The sequence below is a fragment of the Nothobranchius furzeri genome, chromosome 4 (genome assembly GCF_043380555.1).
Source record: "Nothobranchius furzeri strain GRZ-AD chromosome 4, NfurGRZ-RIMD1, whole genome shotgun sequence".
In the NCBI taxonomy this organism is placed as follows: domain Eukaryota; kingdom Metazoa; phylum Chordata; class Actinopteri; order Cyprinodontiformes; family Nothobranchiidae; genus Nothobranchius; species Nothobranchius furzeri.
Genome location: NC_091744.1, coordinates 58,398,393 through 58,421,916, shown reverse-complemented (window position 1 = coordinate 58,421,916; position 23,524 = coordinate 58,398,393). Strand labels below are relative to the sequence as shown.

Genomic DNA, 23,524 nt, shown 5'->3' with positions numbered 1-23,524 from the left:
ACATTTATTTTTAAGAAAAAAAGTTTTTATGACAATGTGCATCAAAAACTGCATCCTGGCTTTGTTAAGTGTCAGACTCACCTCAGACCACTTCATGAGTGTGGACAGAAGCCAGTGCCCCACAGATGCAGGACATCATCACCACTGAGGATGAAAACAACCTGTGACTTCACTTTTCCCTGAGAGAGCGGAGCTCTGCTGTTCCTGACTCCCTCTCCACTGTCATGTGCTGATGGAGGAGGACGCTTCTTCCCCTTTAGCCTGAATAAATACTACTGAGCACTCCCCTTTCTTGTTCTCTAACCAGACCACCCCAGCAGAAAGCTACAAGATCTGTGACCCCCCCCCCCCTGCAAACACACCGCCTGAGACACAATAATACCCCCTACCAGCACGTACGCGGGCACGCACACACACACACACACATGGATCTGCAAACGCAAACAAGTGCTAACTCTCTCAGTCCCCGGTCTGTTGCATATTCAAACACAACGTGTGCACAGAACCAACGACCTGCACACAAACATTCTCAAACCCCGACATTTACAATCACACGTCTTCAGAATAAAATACCTGAAACACATTTTCTGATGAAAATAGATTCTTTTGTTTGGCTGCTTCATAGAAACTGCGTTTTTAAAACCAATAACAGAAGGTGTAATCTGGGCCTGCTTGTTTTAAAAGAGACTTCAATCAGGAACGATGAACCATAAATTCAAGTGGGCAAAAATAAACCACAGACAACAAAAAATAAGAATAAACGTGGTTTATTATTTGTATTTTTAACCTCAAATGTCACTTTGAAGTAAATTACTAATAATTAAAAATAACCTGTAGTTTTCTGAGTGCTGAATCTACAGGTCCTTTTCTATTGGTTCATTCTTAGAGAACATTTTACACAAGATCCTGAGGGCATCAAGCAGCTTAAAATGAGAAAAATACGAAATCTGTAATACAATTCTCTTTAGAGTTCATATTTTTAATTAGCAGTTTAATTCTTAAAGGTTTGCAGCACAGATTAAAATCTTTACTCAAGTTCAGTTTGGGAGATGCATCTTGAAATCAAATTCCTTTTAACTAAAACACTGTGTGTGGACATTTTAGTATTCAATATTTAGCAATTGTTACACTTATTCCTGGAGAGTTTTCACAGATTTCCATATAAATGTGATACTGCTATTAGCAAATACGGGCAAATGATCTCGTAAGTAGCTATGTTCACTGGTACTTTTGTGGAGGTACAGCCAACAGTCCTCGTAAACTTCTCTCACTGATAATAAACGTGTACCAAATAATGAATTTAGTGTCTCAAACACATGAAGTCTTTATGTTTTGCCCCGAGAATAACCCCCTCCTCCTCTCAGGGTAACGTGTAAACCCAGTCAGAAGATGGATGGCTCGGTGGATGACAGGGCACCTTCGGGTCAGTGTGGAGTCACATCGTAAACAGGGAAGATGTTCGGACAGCAAACAGGAAGTGCTTGTTTCCACAGGGGTCATGCTGCAATCAACCTGTTATTATGGGAACAGATGCTCCTGGGAAACATTCCAGTCGTTTCTCTCCCATGGAAGCATCTTTACTCACAGCAAGGGAATGAAAGGCAGAGAAAATATCCCTTCTTTTTTGGGAATCAAACTTCATTCTAGGGTGAAAAATGAAAACCAAGAACACATTTGCAAAATAAAAAGCTAAATTGTCACCTGGTAGCACGAGAGGTTCACTTGATTTTCAAAATTTGACCAAAACACCAGTGACCAATCCAAACCAAAACCAATACTCATGGTAATGAAAATATAAGATGCTTTCTTTTTTACTGTAGAAGGCTTACTCCACGTCAGGGATGAGGTCCTGTCTCAAGTGGAGGAGTCTAAGTATCTAAGGATCTTGTTCTCAAGTGAGGGAAAGATGGGGTGGGAGGTCAACAGGCAGATTGGTGCTGCATCTGCAGTGATACAGGTGTTGTACCAGTCTGTTGTGGGTGAAGAGAGAGCTGAGCTGGCAGGCAAAGCTCTCGATTTACCGGTCAATCTACGTTCCGACCCTCAACTCTGGTCACGAGCTTTGGGTAGTGATGCCAAGAACAAGATCGCAGATACAAGTGTGAGTTTTCCCCACAGAGTGGCTTGGCTCTCCCTTAGAGACAAGGTGAAAAGCTCAATCATCCAGGAGGGGCTCAGAGTAGATTAGCTGCTCCTCCACATCGAGAGGAGCCAGTTGAGGTGGCTTAAGCACCTAACTAGGAGGCATCATAACTAGATGACACCTTCCTGGTGAGGTTTTCCAGACACGTCCAACCGGGAGGAGACCCAAGGGGAGACCCGGGACACGCCGGAGGGGCCATGTCTCTCATCTAGCCTGAACACCTCGGAATTACCCCTAAGGAGCTGGCCCAAGTGGCTGGGGAGAGGGAAGTCTGGGCCTAGGCTGCTGGCCTTGTGACCCGACCTCTGGTTAGTGGAAGAAAATGGGTGGACAGATGTGTTTTTAACAATGCTCAGAAGTTATGAACAAATAAGGGATGTTAAATATTGTTGCACAAACACATATACAGGTAAAACTCCAACAATTAGAATTACATGTCAGTAATTTAACTTAGACTGAGAGACCATCTAAAGCAGGGGTGTCAAATATACGGCCCGCGGGCCGGATCCGGCCCGCAAACGGGTTAAATCCAGCCCACGAGATGGTTGTGTAAACTTTATTTTCATACTTTACAATGTAGAGTGAAAAAAAACTTATCTTTGTGAGCAAGTTTTCTCTGTAATGAGTATAAATAAAACAAAGCTGCGCTCAAGGCTCACACAAGAACTTGAATCACATCCTGAAGTTGGCCGCCACTCAGGATGTGACTTCTGATGTTGATGTGCTGGTGAAAGCTAAAAGATGTTAAGTATGAGTCAAATATACTATAAGTGCTGCATGAAACTGATCTAGCCATGTGATCTGTAAGCTCTTTGAATCACTAAGGAATGTTTTTTTTTATTGATTGATTTTTTATTTTTTTCCAAATTTTCAAGTACACTTCAGGTGTTGTACTTGTACTATTTTGGATACAATGTCCTCAGGCTCCAGCCTTGTTTTATGTTGATTGTATTAAAACAAAGAAAACAATATGAAGTTGTTTTTAATTTACCGGTCCGGCCCACTTGGGACTAGATTTCCCTCAATGTGGCCCCTGAGCTAAAATGAGTTTGACACCCCTGGTCTAAAGGCTCAGGAACACTTTGGTGCTTAGGATTCATTAGCTGATTAGAGTGTGACACTTTGAGTCTAGAATATTTAACCTCTTCACAATATTCTAATTGTCCGAGGTTTAGAATTGGGGGAGTTCTTTAGCTGTAAGCCATAATAATCACAGTTAAAACAAATAAAGGCTGTAATATCTGGCTTTGCATGGAACGAGTGTCTCATACATTAGTTTCACCCTTTAGGTTGAGTTACTGGAGGACTGAACCAAATTGTAAGTTGTCGAGTTTCACCTGTACACTCCATCTCTAAACTACTCAAATCTAGACAAAAATATGCCGAGCTACTAGATTTATGATTAATATGTAACAATGCATGAGATGTTTTAATGAAAATTGTATGAAGTTTTGTCAGAGAAAATAATTAGTTCTTATTTTAACGCAGAAGGAAGATTCACACCCTGATGCTGCACAGCTACCCAGACTCTCCTCCCTGCATAGTCGCTGTTTAAACATGGTGAAGGACTGGCTCATGTGAGCAGAGACAAAGATAAGAAGTTTGCATATTCTACCTGAAATGGCACTGAGGGAGCGAAAGGTCCTCACAGAGACCAAAAGGAGCATTTCAAAGAGATTGCATACACCGTGGAGACTTTCTACTGCTTCATCATGTCGGTCTTCAGAGCAGATCAAACTGTCATCGTTCTTCTCATCTTCACATTGGCAAGAGCAGAGGTGCAGGGAAGCATCACTCCAGAGTGTAAGCAGTTCTTGTACATGGGGACACCACCGAGAGGGCTTGAGGAGCAGCCCTTAAAGAAGATCAGTCAGTTCTACGCAGGCAAGCCTCGATTTGTCACCCTTTATGATTCTTTCACCCACATTCCTGTTTACTCTGCGTACACTTTCAAACGCTCGGATGGAACCAAGAAGGCCGATGTACCTTGGATGTATGAGTCACAGGTATGGATGGTTGGAGTGCAGCAAGTTTTCACTGTACAGAGGATGTTTTGTGTTTGGTTTAAAGTGTGACCGTGTCTCTCCCCAAAGCTCTCCGTAGTGTCCGGTTCTAGAGAGATGGAGCCGCTCCATTCGGTAAATGCTCCTAGGAGCTTTGAGGACTCCCAGGCCGTGCTTGATGACTACTCCAACACTGTGATCTATGAACGTGGTCAGCTGAATCCCGACGAGCACCAGGCACACCCAGACGATAAAGCAGCCACCTACACTCTGACTAATGTGGTCCCCCGAGTCAGAGTTCAACATCGGCCCATGGAAAGATTACGAGCACACCATCCGCCAGAGGCTGAACAACTACTGCCGTGGGACTGCCTTCGTGGTCACCGGGGTCACCACCTCAGTTCACACTATTCGCCGCCACAACATGAACCGTTCGGCTGTCCCCACGTACCTCTGGTCGGCCTACTGCTGCATCGATTACGACCACAACGCTCCCTATTCGGAGCGCTCAAAGCTCCCGGCGTTTGCAGCACACGGGCTCAACGACATGGAGAACAACAGAGTTCAGAAAATGTCGGTGCAGCAGCTGGAGGATTTCCTGAAGAGGGTAACCTACGTCAACAGCAACTTCCAGATCTTCTACGATAATTGTGTGCCTCCTGGCAGTACCAACAATCACCTGGACATGTCTTAAAAAGAGATAAATGGGTTATTTTCATTTAAAATAAAAAAAATATTTTACTTTTATAATCATAAATATGAAAACTCCGACAAACCACAATTCTGCAACAGAAATAAAAACACTACATCCAGACCAGCACTACTGTGTTATTAGTTTTGCATTTGTTTGCTTTTCTACTCCATGAGCTTCGTCGGACTGCTCTCTCACCTAACTTTATCCGTCGTATTCCACGTGAACTGATGGTTTTACAGTAATGGGGGACGATAGCTGCTTCTGTAGGCCTCTTGTTCAGCACACAGATTAGACCGGTTTTACATTTCCTGAGTCCAGCTACATTGCTGCTATTCACCCTCTCACCACAGACAATCACAGCAAAGTGTTGAGCAGGTCAGCGAGTCACAAAATCTCCTATGAAGAATCAGTTTTGATCATTATTTGACTGTTTCAGTTCATATTTGGAGCCTCTCTCTTTGGCTGATTTAAATTATTTTAGGTCAGGCGTAAATATAAAACAGCAAGGCCACGTCCCAAAGATGCTCTATCGGGTTGAAATCTGGTGACTGTGGCGGCTATTGTCACGTCACGTGTCATTGTCACGTTCAAGAAACCAGTTTGAAATGATTGGAGCTTTATGACATGGTGCATTATCCTGCTGGGAGTAGCCATCAGAGGTAGCCTGGCCTGCCAGACTCCTCCTCTGTTTAATTCTTCCTCTGTGCAGAATTGAACAGAAGAGGAGTCTGGCAGGCCAGGCTACATCAGAGGATGGATACATGGTGGTCATGAAGCGATGGACACGGTCAGAAACAATGCTCAGGTAGCCAGTGGCATATGAACGATGCCCAGTTGGCACTAAGGAACCTGAAGTGAAGAGGTGCGGACTCGAGTCATTATTTTAATGACTTCTGACTTGACTTGATAAATCTATAAAGACTCATGACTTGAACACCAATGACTTGCGACTTCAATCGACTTGCATCTGTTGACTTGATTATGACTTGAGCACATTTGATATTTTAACACAAAAGTGGCACGGCATGGACATAAATGATAAATCATTCTTGGTTCTGGCAGCAGCACTTTGTTTATAATCAAGTTCAGTTGAACTTTCTGCTTGTTTGAGCAAATAAATGAAGCTTTAAGAAGCTTTATTTCTGGAATTTATTATCATCGTCATTAAATTGAAGTTGATTATGACTTGAAAATTTAAAGTTAAGAACTTGGATTTGACTTGGACCTCCACATCATTGACTTTGGACTCGACTTGGACTTGGTTGTCTTTGACTCGAGATTTGATTGGAAAGACTTGTGACTTACTTGTGACTTGCAAAGCAGTGGCTTGGGCACACCTCTGCTATAGTGTGCAAAGAAAACATCCCCCACACCAAGACAGCAGCCTGCACAGTGGTATCTAGGCATGATGGATCCATGTTCTCATTCTGTTTACGCCAAATTCTGACTCTACCATTTGAATATCTCAACAGAAATCCAGACTCATCAGACCAGACAACATTTTTCCAGTCTTCAACTGTCTAATTTTGGTGAGCTGGTGCAAATTGTAGCCTAATTTTCCTGTTTGTAGTGGAGATGAGTGGTACCCGGTGGGGTCTTCTGCTGTTGTAGCCCATCTGCCTCAAGGTTGTGCGTGTTGGCTTCACAGATGCTTTGCTGCATTCCTCAGTTATAACGAGTGGTTATTTCAGTCAAAGTTGCTCTTCTATCAGCTTGAATCAGTCGGCCCATTCTCTGACCTCTAGCATCAACAAGGCATTTTGGCCCACAGGACTGTCACTACTGGATGTTTTTCCCTTTTCACACCATTCTTTGTAAACCCTAGAAATGGTTGTGGGTGAAAATCCCAGTAACTGAGCTGCTTGTGAAATCCTCAGACTGGCCCGTCTGGCACCAACAACCACGCCACGCTCAAAATAGCTTAAATCACATTTATTTCCCATTCTGACCTTCAGTTTGGAGTTCAGGAGATTGTCTTGACCAGGACCACGCCCCTAAATGCATTGAAGCAACTGCCATGTGATTGGTTGATTAGATAATTGCATTAAGGAGAAGTTGAGCAGGTGTTCCTGATAATCCATTAGGTGAGTGTAGGTGGCAGCTTCAATAAGAGTTTAATAGGAATATGCTGTTTTATTACAGGTTACACTATTTTAGATCTTAATTTGAGCATTGTTATATAATACACCAGCCCACAACACTTGAGGCACACTGAATAACTTTTCTGAAAGGTGTTCTTATTACTGCTGGCATGCATAAATGTAAAGCTTTAAACAAGGCTATGATGGTGCAGAAAAGGTTTATTAAAATCTGAATACATTTATCCTGATATTGTTCATCATTAACAAAACATTTCCTGCAAACGCAACAGTTTCAATCATGTCCAAGTTGGTAACTCACTTTTACTTCATTTCTACATAATGCACCTTTAAATCTCAATTACCAAATTAGCTTTAAACATGTTTTCCATGCCTGTTAACAACGTTGTAACATAGAATAGCTATACATATTATGAGGAGATTTTAAAAAATGAATAAAGTGGTTCTCTCACATTTGTTTAAAAACCTCCACCAACAACTTAAATCGGTGCCAGTCAGTGACTTGAAGCAATTTGCTGGGTTCCTTATATAGGAAACTTTTTTCTGATTGGCTTAATGAACTGACCTGTGTTGGAGTGTTTTATTATGTGAAGTGCCTTGAGACGACTCTTGTCGTGATTGGGCGCTATATAAATAAACTTGAATTAAATTGAACTGAATTAACGCAGCTCGGTCTGAAAGCAACTACTGGAATATTAGCTTGTTGGTCTCGCCGAACCGCTGCATTTCCCTGGGTCCTCCACTCAATAACCACCGACATAATTAGCACCAGAACACCACTGGCGTGAGAGGTTCGCCGCTCATTAAAATCAGAGGAGAAACGGTCGGCTGCTACCACTTCTACTTTAGGACAAACTACCAGAGTCACCATTTGAAGTCACGGACAACAATGTTTGGATCTAGGAAACAGCAACTGGTGTTTAGCGCTATCTTGTGTACTCTGACAACGCAGATTTCTGGTTCTGGCAGAAGCGTCTCAGAGAAGATACCGGAGTGGAGGGGTGAGATTTCCGTGACGGTGTTTGAGTTCAAAACCTAGCTTGTTTGCAGATTTGCTATAACAGCTTTAATGTCAGTGAATAGGCAAACTGCTACTTGCATCTTTTAACAAACTGCATAGTTTTGTGCAACCATCCATCCATTATGCAGTCCTTCCATCGCTGTAGCAGCTTTAACACACATGCACGTCTTTGGCCTGTGGAAGGACAGCGGGATACCTGGTGAAAATCCACACGTGCATGAGAACATGCCATCACCACACAGAAAGTTGCAGGCAGGATTCAGACCTGCAGCCTTTAGCTGTGAGGAAACAGCGCACCACCACAGAGCCGATCCAAGATAGTTATCATAACAAAGACTACCACATTATAAAACAATAAATCTGTTTTTAATCAAATATGACCAGACTGTGAGTGAAAGAGTTATGATGTAAATGTATATTTCACTGCTTGATATAAAACAAAACACACTATAAATTAGCAGCAGGGTAAACGAGCACCCTGAAAGCAAAAGTCTTTACCTAAATCACTGAAAACATTCAGACTCACAGCAGCACAAAAATGTTTTAAAGTAAAAAACATCACAAAAAATGTCAAAATTAACTTAAAATTATTTTATAAATCAACTGTACTTGTCATACACGCGTTACCACAGCCATAACAGCAGCCAGCCGTAGAGGACGTTCCAGTTCCTGTTTTAGACAGTTCTGGTCTCAGTTCAACCAGGTGGTGTTGAGCTGCGTCTGTTTCTTAATGCTTGTGTCCAACTTGAGGACCTCTCTGATCGCCATGGTGGCATAGGTAGAAGGAGGAAGGGAGAACTCCATCCTCAGAGCTCGATACTTCCCATCTGCCAAAAATAACCAGACCATGTTTATGAAAGGTCAACAGGGTCAGCTCTCAAACTCCTCTTTCAAATTCACTAGAAAACGATATCCTGCAACAAACCAGCTTCAATCTACCCTCCGTCTACGCTTTGGGCCAGTTTAAAATAATGGATCGTACTTGTACATCTCTGAAAGTCTCCTACAACAACCACACTTATTACCGCAGCCTGAATAATCCTCTGATATGTGTGGTCTCGACTGTATCACAAAGCTTGCCCGGAGTAAATCACGCTTCATGGGCTTGTGATCCAAGCAGATCTAAAAGTAGTTACCTTTGATGAAAACAGGAGCAGGTTTGTTCTCCAGCTTCTCAAAATCAGTGTGTACTAGAGAGATCCTGGGGTCGTCGTAGTGAATTACCTCCCTGCACCAAAAAAAAAAAAAAAAAACACAGCAGTTTCAGGACAAAGGCTTTCATAGTGCTCAACACCAGCTGGAAGAAAGACCGACACATCGTTATAGCATCACACTGAGGAGATGAGACAACACGTGAACATGTATGAAGCTCTACTGACCAGCTGACATCAGTGGGTCTGATGACCACACGTCTGTAGGCTCCAGCTAGAGAGTAGTCCTTCACTTTGTGTCTCATGTTGTCGATGTCCAGCCCGTCTGCTGTCAGCATCTCTCTGTAACCTTCACCGACTAACAGAAACAAGACAAACTCAGAGCCACGTCATCGTTTACGGATTTAGTTCATTTCAATGTCGATTCTAAATTATTTTGTGCGTCTTTTCCTTTCAGAATCTTTCAATCCAATCGTATGTTGTGTTATACACCCATCTTAAAACATCGCAAAGCTTGTTTAGTACATTTAGCACAAAAGCAAAACTGATAAGACGTGTCTTACTATGGTGAGATGGATAGATGACGTCAAACCCAGGAAGTGGCATCACAATGTCATGGATGGTGTGAGTCTCAGCCTCCTCTGCAGACAGCACGTGGGCTGCAGCTTCAAACACAAGTGAGGAATCAGCATCCAGGGAGAAAAGTGCAGTAGTAAAGAACTTAAAAATACAAGTGCTTTTTCAGGTAAGAAGGAATGTTGGAACCTTTTCTGTATTTTGATCATTAAAAAAAAGGTGAATTACTTCCTCTGAGGACCAGATCTCCCTCCACAGCCTTCAGGCCAAAGGAGTCGATTCTGCGGCTCACCATGGTGTTCCACACCACGCTCTGGTAGCTGTGGATGTACATCAGCCGGCTGTTTCGAGGGATCTGGAAAAGAAAAAAATATCTTCAGAAACAGATCAGAAAATCCAAACTCATCATTTCTGCTCTAGTGGCACAATGGTATCTCTGACAGAGCGGCTGTTTCAGCATCATTACAGAAATATACATTAATGCTAATGAGACGTTACGTGTTTAGATTTCTAATGTTGTGTTTTAGTCATTATTCGACTGTGAAAGCAGCTTCTACAAGAAATGACCGAAAACCCACCAGTCCAAAGGCAGTGACGATGTTTTTCTTGCCATACATGGACAGGCCACGCAGCAGCTGTCCCTCCACACAGCGTTTGTTAGGCAGCTTTTTCAGTGCAGCCTCTGGGTCCTGAGACTTGGCCCACTCCTCCCGGCAGCGGACCAGAAACTCTTTCTCTGCTGCGGAAACCCACCAGCACAAAAGAAAGGTTCATGCAAAATTCACTGGCCTCACACACAGAGAAAGGCAGAAAGGATTACCTCCAGGACGAGGCTTCAAAATCAAATCCACCACTTCATTCCAGTCGTTTCTCAGAATAGCCCTGAAGCAGCCAACAAACGATTGAGTGAAAATGATGCAGTGGTGCGATTTAAGCCGCCATGCCACTGTGTGTGAAAGTGTTTCACCTGCCAACGTGCTGCGTGGGCACCGCCGTGGTGCCGAACCGCTGCATTCCAAAGTAGTTGATGAAGCCTGTCGTTTTGAGAGACGTCATTGCCTGATGCACCTGCTCACTGGTTCCTGAGATGTTCCTGAAGAGCAAGAAGGACATTAACAAAGTTAAAAAGAAACATAACCTTGTTCAGTTACTTTTCCAGGAGAAATGTCATCAGCTCTAGGCACATATGCAAATGTGCACACACGCTCAGTGATTGACATCTGTATGAAAGCTGAGGTCTAAAGCTATTGGCTAAGGATGAGCTGTGCTCAATCTAATTTGCATTATGCTCTATGGGATGGGGGAGGGCAGGCTTAGCAAAAAAAAAAAAAGATGTATTACCTACATTATTTTACATTACAATGCGTTAAATGTGATGGGTTGTCCTCTGAATTTTTAGTGTCCACACGGGAGTACCACAGGGTTCAGTTTTGGGACCCTTCTTGTTCATTATGTATATTAATGACATAGGACAAAATGTGTCGGATGCTAATTTGCACTTTTACGCTGATGACACAATAATTTACTGTTTTGCAACTAGACACCAACCGATATATTCAACACTTTTTATATTGGCCATCGGCCAAAATTATTTTTAAAAGGTGATAAAAATGAATAAATAAACAAATTAATTAAAATAAATCAGGCACCTGTGTGGCCAACTGCTGCCACTACTAGACTTAATAAAAGACCCGAAGGACCCCAACACACTGTGAGCCTATAAAGCATAAAACTTACATTGTTTTATGCTAAGCTAGAGCAAAACCTACTGCTTCCAGATCAGGTGAATGAGCTTGTTAGCTACAAAATTCTTTTTCTCACTTAACTCTGGAAAATCTAACAACAGACAAAATGTTACTTCTGAGTGGAATACCGTAAATCCTCCAATACAGGCCGGTATTCAATCAAAGGCCAGGTCTCCAATTTTGGCTGGTGTCGGAGTCAGCGGAGGTGAATAATGGCCGGTCTCAGCGGAGGTGAATAATAGCCGGTCTCTTATTGTGGCCGGTTGGAATGTAGTAACAAGCAAGTATGAGCGTCTCAGCGGCAGGGTTATAGTCCCCAAATCAACCAGCAGGAGGCAATAGAGGTTCACACAGACCTTTATTAGGCTTTTTCTTCAACGCTTTGTAACGCTACAGACACGATCATCTATCACGCTCCTACCACACAGAGTCACGGTGTCAGTTAATCATGCTAATTCAACCCGCTCCACAGAACACACATCACCTTCCCTGTGGCTTACATAACACTCACACAACACGCAAATCAACACATAGGAACTAGCAGAACGATAGGAAACACATATAACACAATACCCAGAATGCACCTGGCTTACAACCCCAGCCAGGTCATTACACTATCAAGTTCAAAGAGAACGTGCTGATTATGCTGCAGAACACTCTGGAGAGCAGCAGTAGGGGTTGTATGAACTAGTCGACTTCACTATAGTGACTTTTTATGCCTGTCGTCGACTAGTCGCTGTCACGTGATAATGACCGGCAAGATGCAGCCCTCGGAAAAGACAGCAGCCTGCTGTCAGCAGGTGACAAGCTCCTGCGCTCGGGGGGGGGGGGGGGGGGGGGGGGGGCAACGCGCTGTGCCAGACCGTATGTACTGACACGCGATCGTTCATGTCGGTTCATTTCCTTTAATGTTGTTTTCTGTCTTTTATTTGCGCCTGATGTGTATCGCTGCTGTGGAGCGGGGCGCTTCACCTTGTCCTCCGATGCACAGATCACTGATCCGGCCTCCAAGCAGGGAGCGCTCCGCTGTTTTCGCGGTCGGTAGATCTGCCTCCTGAGCACGGCCACAGTAACAATCAGGTGTCGCCACCTCAAAAACTAATTTAACACGCGATTGTTCATGTCAGTTCATTTCCTTTAATGTTTTCTGTCTTTTATTTGCGCCTGATGCGTTTCGCTGCATGCTATGGAGCGGGGCGCTGCGCGCATCACCTTGTCCTCCGACGCACTGATCACTGATACGGCCGCCAAACAGCAAGCGCTCCCCTGTTTTTGCGGTCAGTAGATCTTTTAGAACTGCAGTTCAAAGGTAACTCATGAGGTGAATATATATGAACCCAGGTAGCAGTTTTTTTAGTATTGAGAGGAGATGCAGGAAGATAATAAACAGACAGGACAGAAAAATAGTAAAATAAAAACAAGTTAGTTTTTGTACCTGGTGGTTGCAACAAACAGACACCATTGAAGGTAATCAGAAGTGAGGAACAGAAAATGAAATAATTATTTTAATGTTTAGAGCAGCAGGAACTCTGAGAGGCTGCAGGCGCATCAGTGACTTTGCGGCCGCTGCACAGGGGGAGGGGGGGAGAGGGCTGAAGCAGAAACTACCGTTGTTAAAAGATATGTGTTTAACTTTGAAAATGTGGACGCAATTTTAATTGTCAAAAACTCCAGCGAACCATTAGTTCATTTTGCTCAAATAGAAATATAGGCCTGCCTCTAATACTGGCCCTCCTTTCAATAAAGGCCTGGAGCTTGATGAGCTTGAGTCGAATACAGGCCCGGGCCTGTATTAGAGGATTCACGGTATCCCTTTAAATTTGGTGTTTAATGTTTGCACTGTTTTTTTATGTCTAGTTTAGATAAAAATGTTTACTACGATGTGGTAGTGTGCATTACTTTGAGATTTTTTTACTTGAAGATTCTACCTCCAGCAGCCACTGTTTGCGCCATTATTCTGGGTACTGTTTGATTTGCATTTAAAACACTTAAAAAAACTTGAATCTGTTTTATTTTCTATTGCTCTGAAACAGTTTACAAATTGTTAATGTTTTGAGTTTGTTTTATATTTGAAGTTTAAGAAATATGCAGAGATTTATTGACTTATTTAATTTATATTGCACACAGTGAGCGTTCAGTTGTCTTTCACAATCACAGTGCTGCTAAAACGTGTATAAACTGGCCTTGCATATCAGCATGGGCGTCGCACCCGTGGGGGATGTGGGGGATTCAACACACACACTTTTCTAGCCGTTTTGCTCACCTCCACACCAGTCTGGTGTCTCGCACTCTCTCTCTGTTTGCCTTATCTCCTTCTTCCCCTCCCTCGCCTGTTTCTCCTTGAAACCTGACATCGGCTGTCGGGTTTCAAGGAGAAACAGGAGAGGAAGGGACGGAAGAGCTCGACTGAATTCATAATGTTACATCTTGACATTAGCTGTACAAACTCTGAGTTTGATAAAGTGAGGAACAACAATTTGCAAAGGTTTATAACAGGCGCGACACCAGGTTTTCATTTTTGGGTGGGCCACGGTAATTTTGGACGGACATAATAAGCAGTGACTTAAGTGAAGCAGGCAGGTCGCGCTAGAAAATTTCGTTTAAAAAGACGTCATAAATTTTTTCCCCGTCATTTTTATTTCTAAAATATGAAGTAAAAACTCCCAATTTAATTTTCATTCATTTTTTCATTTATAGGCACCAGAATGCACAACCTGCACTTCTAATATTTACCTCTCAACATAGGACTCTTTCAAAAGGGTACATGCATACCAGTAGTTTTTACGGTAATTCATGCGGCAAAATCTCCGACATTTTTGAAAAAAAAAAAAAAAAATTAAATAAAAAAAAATCCATCTTCCAGTAAAAGCAGAGCATCCAGCCCACCTCTCCAAATATGTAAAATGTGCATCACAGCCGCTAGGAGCGCCGCGTGCACCGTCAGCTACGTCAGCCCAGACAAGAGCAGAGCAAATAGAATAGAGCAGGGGTGTCAAACTCATTTTAGCTCAGGGGCCACATCGAGGGAAATCTAGTCCCAAGTGGGCCGGACCGGTAAATTAAAAACAACTTCAGATTGTTTTCTTTGTTTTAATACAATCAATATAAAACAAAGCTGGAGCATGAGGACAGTGTATCCAAAATAGTACAACACCTGAAGTGTACTTGAAAATTTGAAAAAAAAAAAATCAACAAATAAATAAAACATTCCTTAGTGATTCAAAGAGCTTACAGATCACGTGGGTAGGTCAGTTTCATGCAGCACTTCAAATATATTTGACTCATTTTACTTTACATCTTTTAGCTTTCACCAGCACATCAATATCAGAAGTCACATCCTGAGCGGCGGCCAGCTTCAGGATGTGATTGAAGTTCTTGTGTGAGCCTTGAGCGCAGCTTTGTTTTATTTATACTCATTACAGAGAAAACTTGCTCACAAAGATACGTTTATTTTCACTCTACATTGTAAAGTATGAAAATAAAGTTTACACAACCATCTCGCGGGCCGGATTTAACCCGCTTGCGGGCCGGATTCGGCCCGCGGGCCGCATGTTTGACACCCCTGGAATAGAGGATAATTGTGTCTGGATGTGGATGGAGATTACATTTTACAGCAGCCTGATCATCATACCATCACCTGTCTTCTAGTCCACACTATCAGCATAATTTTAAATGGTGTGTGTGTGTGTGTGTGTGTTTTCCACTTCAAACACTGGTCTACCCAACCAGACCAGCGTGTCCAGTAACATATTAATGTTACAATTAAACAGTTTCACTTCATGTAGGCTAGGAACATTTCACCTGCCGTGGCCCGACCGCTTCTGCTCCACATAAACTTTGTGCGTGATCAAATGTCTCTACAGGAGCTTTCTGAGCTGGAGGCTATTCTGCCTCAGACTGGATGCGTCATGCGTCTCCATATTAGAGACGGGAACAAGCGCTGTTCAGCCAAAGTTTCACAATTTCATAAAAAGAACATTTTTCCAAGTGACACATCCCTCAGAGAGACCGGGTTTCCAGACCGCTTCAGTGGAAGGAAATCTTATCGCATGCACCGTGGTTCTGTACTGCGCTGCAAACCCCTCTGCAGATCTTCAGCCCACTGTCCACCGTGGACGCTCCGAGCCGCGCTGAACACAGTGTCCAGTATAAAGCTCTGATGTTCTGATGGGAATCATTTCTTGATTGATTTAGTTCCCACGCGATGTGCGTTAACAATTAAAATGTCAGCTCATCTGTGTGTGCATCAGTGCGCGTCGGGGTAATTCTTTCATAACAACCAACATCCTTGAGTTTATCCGTCAAAATAAACAGTCTAATGGAAATATTTGTAACCTGCCATTTAACAGTTTTACCTTCTTGTGAAGACTGTTGCAAAGAGAAACAATTAAACTTGATTAACCCCAGAGCCACGCGCACTGCGCTGTACTCCGTGACTGTAAATGAGGGGGAAATGATTTTATCGGATCCTTTTCTTTTCATCATGGTTTAATGTAAAGTTTCATTCAGTACAAACTTTAGTCGCACCAATCTAACGAGACAGAGCCTGGATTTGTATTCTGAACAGTTTAAACATCTTTAAAACGGAGACATGCGTGACACGTCTAAAATTCACACCTGCTCCGCTATTATGGAAATTAAACTAACAAGATGAATAACATGAAAATATTTTAGGCAGACAACATCCCCCACACCTTTGAAAAGCTTGCAACGCGCCTGCATATCGGCAATTGGCGACATAATTCTTAAAAAAAAAAATCGGCATCTGCCTTAAAAAAACCATATCGGTCGGCCTCTATGCTCAATGCTGACAAGACAAAACTAATGTTGTTTCCAGACTCTAAGAAAAGAGCTCTAAGTATGCCCTCAGTGACCACTCTTGAGGGAAATACCATAGAGGTGGTCCACACCTTGGTGTCTGGCTGGATGACTCCCTCTCCTTCAAGCCCCATATAGATAATCTTGTGAAGAAACTCAAACTCAGACTGGATTTCTTTTTTGGAAATAAACTGTTTTTCTTTTGAGGCAAAAAAAATGTCTAGTTTCTGCATCATGTCTGTCTAGATTATGGAGAACTTTTGTATATGAATGCCTCAGTACAGTGTCTTGGTAAGAGTGATGTGGTTTATCATGCCTCACTGAGGTTTATTACTAACTGTAGACCACTAACCCATCACTGTGAATTGTATTCTCCAGTGGGATGGCCTTCTTTGTCCACCAGGAGGTTGGGACATTGGTACACCTTCATTCATAAGGCCATGCTTGGATTACTCCCCGCCTACATCTGTAACTTCTCACATTGCGTGCAAATGATCAATTGTTGCTTTGTGTTCCGTTTGCTCGCACCAAACTGAGCAAAAGGGCTTTCGTTCACTCTGCTCCTTCTGCATGGGACAGACTGCAGGAAAACTGGAAATTAACCAAGTTTATCTCCTTGAATACATTTAAAACCAGACTGGGAGCCACTGAGACGGATTCCCTGTGTTATAAATGCGTTCTGTAATTTTGTGCATGACATGTCTGTGTAACTGAAACATTTGTAACTGTAACTTTTGCTGCTTGCTGGCCAGGACTCCCTTCAAAATGAGGTTTTTAATCTCATTGGGACCTTCCTGGTTAAATAAAGAATAAAATAAAAATAAAATAATTACAAGGTAAGACAATCACTTTTACAGACTTCTAAAATAATCGTACATAATTCCTGAAAGGCGGAAAAAGCTTTAGGACACTGACCTGATGACCACAGTGAAGTGGTTTCCCTGCAGCTCCCCGAGCTTTAGAGGGTGGTTTTTGTAACAAAAGTTCCCAAGCTTCAGGTTCATGAGGCACTTGTTGAGGTGAGCCAGCCTCTCAGCTGTGATCCTATTTGAAAAAACAAACCAGAAATAATAATTCCCTGTGATGGACTAACTCCTATCCAGGCTGTCCCCCGCCTCTCGCCCGGCTACAGCCCCCCTCAGGCTAAGCAGTTTCAGAAAATGAATGAATAGAGAAAATATTTTTCAAGATCATTAACAAAAGGTGTGGAACACTTGTTATAAATACATTTGCAGTGGTCTCTAGTAGGAATGAATGCCTTGTAAGTCGTACTCTGTGAAAAAAAAAAGCTTTGGTACACCAGAACTAGTAGTGAGCCACGTCGGAGTTGAGCTTCAGACGACAGGGTTGGCCGTCTTTTTTCCTGATATTTGGACATCTCGCAACTAGGGATGGGTACCGAATTCGGTACTTTTTAAGGTACCGACCGAATTCCACAGTACCGACCGAGCACCGATTCACTTCATTTGAAACAGTGCCTCGTTTCGGTACCCGTCCTTCACAATGAGAACTTGCCTAGACAGCTGCGCATGCGCTAGAGCGTTATGTCATCGGTCGCTGCGAGCGAGTTGTAAACAGAGCAGCATGGTAGACAGAACACACACTAAAGCTTGGGTCTACTTCACTAAATGTGATGGGTAACTGGGTAATGATGAAACCAGCGACAACGATCTAAGTGAGACATCCTCATCTTAATCTGCTCCGGTAGGTAAATAAAATGTTTAAGATAACGTTAGCTTGACTTGTTAGCTTCCGTTTCACTAATGGTGCGTTTGCTTTCTCCTCAGAACTCCGAAATTCCGACTAGAAGAACATGAACGCGCTCTAAAGTTTGGCTTCACTTTACTAAATGCGACGGGTGATTGGGTGAAGATGAAACCAGCGACAACGATTTAAGTGTGAGGCATCATCGTTTTAATCTGCTCCAGCAGATAAATAAACTGTTTAAGATAACGTTAGCTTGATATCTTAGCTTCCATTGCTACCATTGTTATCAGCTAATGGTGCGTTCGCTTTCTCCTCGGAAGTTCTAACTTCCCAGTAGGAAAAATCAATTGAAAAAAGACGGCAAAAGGAATGAAGATACACAGTAAATTTAGTTCACAGTAAAGATGTTTGCTTCAGTTTAATTATCAACTTATAAAACTACAAGGACGATGTTAAAATACAAACAGTTGTATGTTATTTATCGTGATATTTATCAAATATGGTTATATATTGAGAAAAATATATATCTAATTATAAAAGAGAATTAAAATATTAAACACTCAAAAGTATCGAAAATTGGTACTGTTAAGTACCGGTATCAATTAGTAGGTACCGGGAATTAGTACCGGATCGATTCAAATGTCAAAGGTACCCATCCCTACTCACAACTCTACCACTGCAACGTTGAGGTTTCATATTCACAGATACCATAAACCTGAAGAAGTTCTGCTGCGTGGTGAAAATGCTAATGCTAACAGTTAGCTTCTACTAGCCGAGACGTACTCTGCTGATTCCTGGACGCTAAACCAACAACAGCCTTCCCCATCGTGACTCAAGATGGGTGAATCCATGAATGTTAAGTGACAGTGTGACGTAGGTTTGTCAGGATTTTCAAATTCTAGAGTTTCACCGTCTATTTTCTGTCAGAAGCTAACGCAGGAGATAGGTGTAGGAGACTATTTCACGTTCAGCCCGCATGAAAGACTCAGTGATTGGTTAGAATCAGAAATGTTAAAAAATTGTTTTTTTCAGTGTTCCTCACCTTTAACCCTCCCACTGTCTTTATGGTGAGGTCCACGTGGCGGGGGTGAGGTGGTGCTCACTCCTCACCCCTGCCACATGGACCCAAGGGATAAACCATCAACCCTGCTCAATGGTCAACTTTCCTCGCGGGGTCACACCCATTAGGACAGTGGGAGGGTTAACAGAGCAGACAGTAGGTGGTTTACTGACTGTCTGAAACAGACCAGAAACACAGATAGCCTCTCACCTGTAGAGACTGAACACTATTTCCTGTTGTGACTGTATTGCTACACTCACTTGAGCACAGCGATCTCCTGCACAGTGATGGCTCTCTTGTCTTTGGTTCCCATGTAGGAGAACATGTTGGGTCTGAGCCTACAAACAAAAGTCAGAATAAATCAAGATCCTACTGTTCCATTCTTCTGTTCTCTTATTATTGAATAACGACTACTTACAACCAAAAGAAAAGTAATAACAGCAAATCCAGACCTGAGGAACTTGGAGAGCACATTGATTGCATCCATGGTATCTTTGTTCTCCTTGTACAGGGTAAAGTGGCAGTAGCTGCCACGGTTTTTGGGCCAAAAATGCTTCCTTGGAGCTTCAGTGGCAACAGAAAAACGTGTGATTAGCAGCTGTGAAATAAAAACCTTCTTTAATAAGGAGCTAATCAGTGTGGCAAAAACATTTACCCAGCTTTTCAGTAAACGTTTGAATTCAACTGCAAATAAATTCCATATACCTTTTTGTGGGGGGTTATTTAATGTTGATCTCTTAGCTTTAACCCAGATTACGTTGCTGATACTAAACTCAGTCTGGGTTTAAGCAAGTTCCTCTGTGCTGCATGGGGAATCAGATCTTACCTTTTGTTGTTTTGACTTCTATCCACAAGAGAAGAGCAAAAAGGGATAGAATAACGTTACTATAAAAGGAGATTCGGACAAGCTGGCAGGGGTGAAGGTGTGATGCATGAGTCTGGGACACGAGGGCTGAATTTAAAGGTTTCACTGCAGCAAATATAATGTTTACTACTATATTTCTGCGCTCCCACGGACCTGTCATTTAAATAACTAAACTGAAAGACAAGTCCACTGAACAAAAAAGGTTGTTTAATAATCACGGACAAGGAGTAAATCTCTGGGGAGTCATGCTGGTGAGATGACCATGCATATGAACCAGTCCATGCATCAGAAGTTGTCTGCTCTACTTCCTGTGTTACAGATTTAAATGAATGAAAAGGAAATACATGCCACATGTGTTTACCTATGAATGTAAAATGTATGTGCCAATACCTGCGAGAGCCTTCTTGCCAGCAGCATGGTAGGCCACGATGAACTTTCGCCCGTCTTTCTCTTCGGTTTTTGTTTCCAAACCTGGAAACTGAGTCTTGATGGCTTTATGAACAAGTGTCCGTTTTTCTTTTGTGTCATCCATAACCTAGGGATATGGGGAAAATAATGAAAACAAACACTACAGAGAACTTTTATGAAGCTCTAACACTTGTTTATCCTTTAAGCACACCTCAATGGCGACGTTTCCCTCTTTATTCTTGAACAGCTGCAGCTCACCAAGCTGCTTTTTCTGCTCCTCGGTCAACACGTCACTTTCTTTTGGCAGCTGCTCGGTCTCGGAGGCTTGCTAAAATAAAGAAAAAATAAACCCCACAAATGTTGAAAGTGCCTTACATCGTTTTATCGCAACACTGATAATGAACTCTGAAAAAGCTCATTTGTACTGCCTAATAAACAGTTTTTCTTTTGAGGCAAAAAACGACTAGTTTCTGCAACATTTCGGTCTATTTCTGGATTATGGAGAGCTTTTGTAAATGAATGCCTCAGCACAGTGTCTTGGTAAGAGTGATGTGGTTTACTACTAATCGTAGACCACTGACCCATCATTGTGAATTGTATTCTCCAGTGGGACGGTCTTCTTTATCCACCAGGATTTTGGGACATTGGTACACCTTCATTTAATATGCCATGCTTGGATTAGCACACGCCTACATCTGTAAGCTTTTCTCAAGGACAAGTGAAACTTCTCACAGTCTTCGTGCAAATGATCAATTGTTACTTTGCGTTCCGTTTGCTCGCACCAAACTGAGCAAAAGGGCTTTCGTTCACTCTGCTCTTTCTGCATGGGACAGGCTGCAGGAAAAGTGGAAATTAACCAAGTTTATCTCCTTGAATACATTTAAAAACAGACTGAGAGCCACTGAGACGGATTCCCTGTGTTATAAATGCGTTCTGTAATTAGTACATAACATGTCTGTGTAGCTGAAACATTTGTAACTGTAACTTTTGCTGCCTCTTGGCCAGGACTCCCTTCAAAATGAAGTTTTTACTCTCAATGGGACCTTCCTGGTTAAATAAAGAGTAAATAAATAAAAACTATTATAACGAAAGAGTTGCCATCTCTTACCTCACTGTCTACAGGGATAGACAGGTCATCCAAATGCACCGTCTTGCCTTGTTTGTTGATTTCATGCACAACAAAATCAGAATATCTGAAAGCAACAGAAATGTTCTGCTAGAACAAACATTTAAATCACTTTGGAGCAAATGAGAAGAAGAAAATCAAACCTCTCTTTCAGGATCCCTGAGAAGCCCTCATGGTCACTAACGTACTTCAGGATGCCCACATCCGTCTCAGTCAGACCGTGCTTCATCATGTCAGCAAAGGTGTCTCCATCGTCATCTTCCTCACTTGCCTCTTCTGCAGGCTCCTCCTCATTTAGATCAGGAGCGCCTCCATTTTCATGATCACTCTCAACTTTTGGCTTCTTTGAAGGAACGTCTTCATCTTTATCCTCTGAACATCCTCTCTTATCGCCAGTTTGGACAGGGAGAGACATGGTCTCTGATTCAGCCATCCAAGACAAGCTGGAACAACAGAAAGTAAACGACTTCAAACAAAACAGACTAATGGACTGATTATCCAAAAACATGTTTGTTCATAAAAACTTAAATCACAAAACAGATTAGTGGTGATTATTATCAAAGAACAGCCACAAAGCTAACATGTCTCAACAAACTTGTCTAAATCTGAGGAACCCAAAAGGATTTAATCCAAATAGTATCTGTAATAAGAGTACATCTGCCAGTGGATTGCATTAAATATGCAGAAAACAACCACTTACTGTTTACCGAGATGAATAATTAAAAATGGGTGCAAAAAGTAGTTTTCTTCCAGCTGTCAGACACCTGCAGAGACTTCCTAATGGCTCAAAGTGCGCTGATAATACAAAAGCACCCGATTTTAGGCTAAAAACGTAGCAAGTCAGCTAAAATAGTCAGCTCAGGCTAACACCGCTGGCTACAATCAATGTTTAATTGAGTTATAAGTGAGATAAAATGTTAGTGCAGCGACAAATACAAAAATCCCAATTATTTCAAGAACGAATTCCGTTTGTTTTACCTGTATCTGATTTTCTGGACGGAAAAACGCCAGAGTTCCTCACGCGTGTATAGAGCTCCGGAAACACGTCAGATCAGACGATGCAACGCCCGCCCTCGACATCGATTTGATGACACCCACTGTCAATCAACTGGAAGCGATGGGTTTATGGAGCACAGAAAAGATGACTCACAATTTGAGTCTGGTGTTACGTTTCAGTAGTTTCATATGGTTAAAAGACCATTTGATCTAATTCTGACTCCTACAGAACTGATCGTTACTGTGGTCTAGTTAGATATTTCTAAGCTATTATGAAGATCGCAAAAGCACATGGCGCCGTGGCTTAGTTGGTTAAAGCGCCTGTCTAGTAAACAGGAGATCCTGGGTTCGAATCCCAGCGGTGCCTTTTGTTAGGACCAGTGACAGGATCTACTTATTCTTCTTCTGATGTGCCAACTTTGATCATCTTCCTCACTAAATCAAATTAAGTACAGCAACAATATAAATCTAATACTTAAAACTATTAAATTATGTTGCAATTTCACCATTTAGCATTTTGTGATACAAAAATAAAGAGAGAATAAAAATATTATATCTTCTTATTTAGAACGATGTATAGATTTATATCTACATCATTCATTCATTGATCTTCTATAAACAAAGCTTCCTGTAAGGATTGCTGGGAGCTGGTGCCTTTTTCCAGCAATCCCCAAGTAGACATATAGAGACAAAAATGTGCACACTCACTCACACATATTGACAATTTAGAGTAGCCAATTAGCCTGACAATTTTGCATAGGGAGAACATGCAAACAACGCATGGGGTATTGAACCTGCAACCTTCTTACTGTGAGTGAGTGCTAACTGAGCCACCACACAGCCCAGAGACATAGTTCTTCTAAATGTTTTACAAAAAAGCAAAATTAGAAAATGAGATAAATAGAGGTGTGACAGCAGTGTCTGTCACCTCAGGGATATGGTCTTCTGGTAAAGTTTGTTTTCTGTGTTCTGTCCAGGATGACTAGTTGATGTGTGCACACAATCAGTCTTCTGCTTATGAATGCATGTGCTGATTTTGTACTTCTATTTAGTTACCAGTGACTTGGAGTGGCCCATGGAGTCTCACACCTGCAGCTCATCTCCTCAGGAAG

General features: G+C 42.2%; 2 protein-coding genes, 1 non-coding gene and 1 pseudogene across 5 annotated transcripts in view; 2 read left to right on the top strand and 2 right to left on the bottom strand.

Moving 5' to 3' along the window:
* aplnr2 (apelin receptor 2) overlaps nucleotides 1–225 on the bottom strand; it is a 2,247-nt gene extending 2,022 nt beyond the window's left edge. The window contains exon 1 of the mRNA XM_015963969.3: nucleotides 82–225. The gene's annotated coding sequence lies outside the window, so the exon portion shown is untranslated. The remainder of the gene's footprint in view (nucleotides 1–81) is intronic.
* A 2,516-nt stretch (nucleotides 226–2,741) lies between these two features.
* LOC107388416 (uncharacterized) lies at nucleotides 2,742–8,281 on the top strand (annotated as a pseudogene).
* Nucleotides 8,282–8,304: 23 nt separating this feature from the next.
* pus7 (pseudouridine synthase 7) lies at nucleotides 8,305–22,502 on the bottom strand. Of its 3 annotated transcripts, none has more exons than XM_015963967.3 (17): nucleotides 22,395–22,502; nucleotides 21,560–21,859; nucleotides 21,399–21,483; nucleotides 20,502–20,618; nucleotides 20,273–20,417; nucleotides 19,844–19,861; nucleotides 19,470–19,581; nucleotides 19,278–19,355; nucleotides 17,166–17,294; nucleotides 10,655–10,780; nucleotides 10,508–10,569; nucleotides 10,266–10,426; nucleotides 9,916–10,042; nucleotides 9,675–9,776; nucleotides 9,340–9,469; nucleotides 9,097–9,188; nucleotides 8,305–8,787 (listed from the first exon to the last, which is right to left on the bottom strand). In XM_015963967.3, the coding sequence occupies exons 2-17, from the start codon at nucleotides 21,847–21,849 to the stop codon at nucleotides 8,651–8,653; spliced, it is 1,911 nt and encodes a 636-aa protein (XP_015819453.1). In that variant the 5' UTR covers nucleotides 21,850–21,859; nucleotides 22,395–22,502; the 3' UTR covers nucleotides 8,305–8,650. The 3 variants fall into 3 exon arrangements, with proteins under 3 accessions (XP_015819453.1, XP_054589558.1, XP_015819454.1); XM_054733583.2 differs by lacking the exon at nucleotides 22,395–22,502 and adding an exon at nucleotides 22,117–22,228; XM_015963968.3 differs by lacking the exon at nucleotides 19,844–19,861.
* A 203-nt stretch (nucleotides 22,503–22,705) lies between these two features.
* trnat-agu (transfer RNA threonine (anticodon AGU)) lies at nucleotides 22,706–22,779 on the top strand. Its single transcript has one exon. It is a non-coding gene; the product is annotated as a tRNA-Thr (tRNA).
* Nucleotides 22,780–23,524: the final 745 nt, after the last annotated feature.

Coding starts and splice junctions, on each gene's coding strand:
- pus7 (XM_015963967.3), bottom strand. CDS start 21,849: ATGGCTGAATCAGAGACCATGTCTCTCCCTGTCCAAACTGGCGATAAG. Junction 10,427..10,507: donor TTTGAAGCCTCGTCCTGGAG/GTAATCCTTTCT, acceptor GGGTTTCCGCAG/CAGAGAAAGAGTTTCTGGTC. Junction 9,777..9,915: donor AGATCTGGTCCTCAGAGGAA/GTAATTCACCTT, acceptor TTGTGTTTGAAG/CTGCAGCCCACGTGCTGTCT.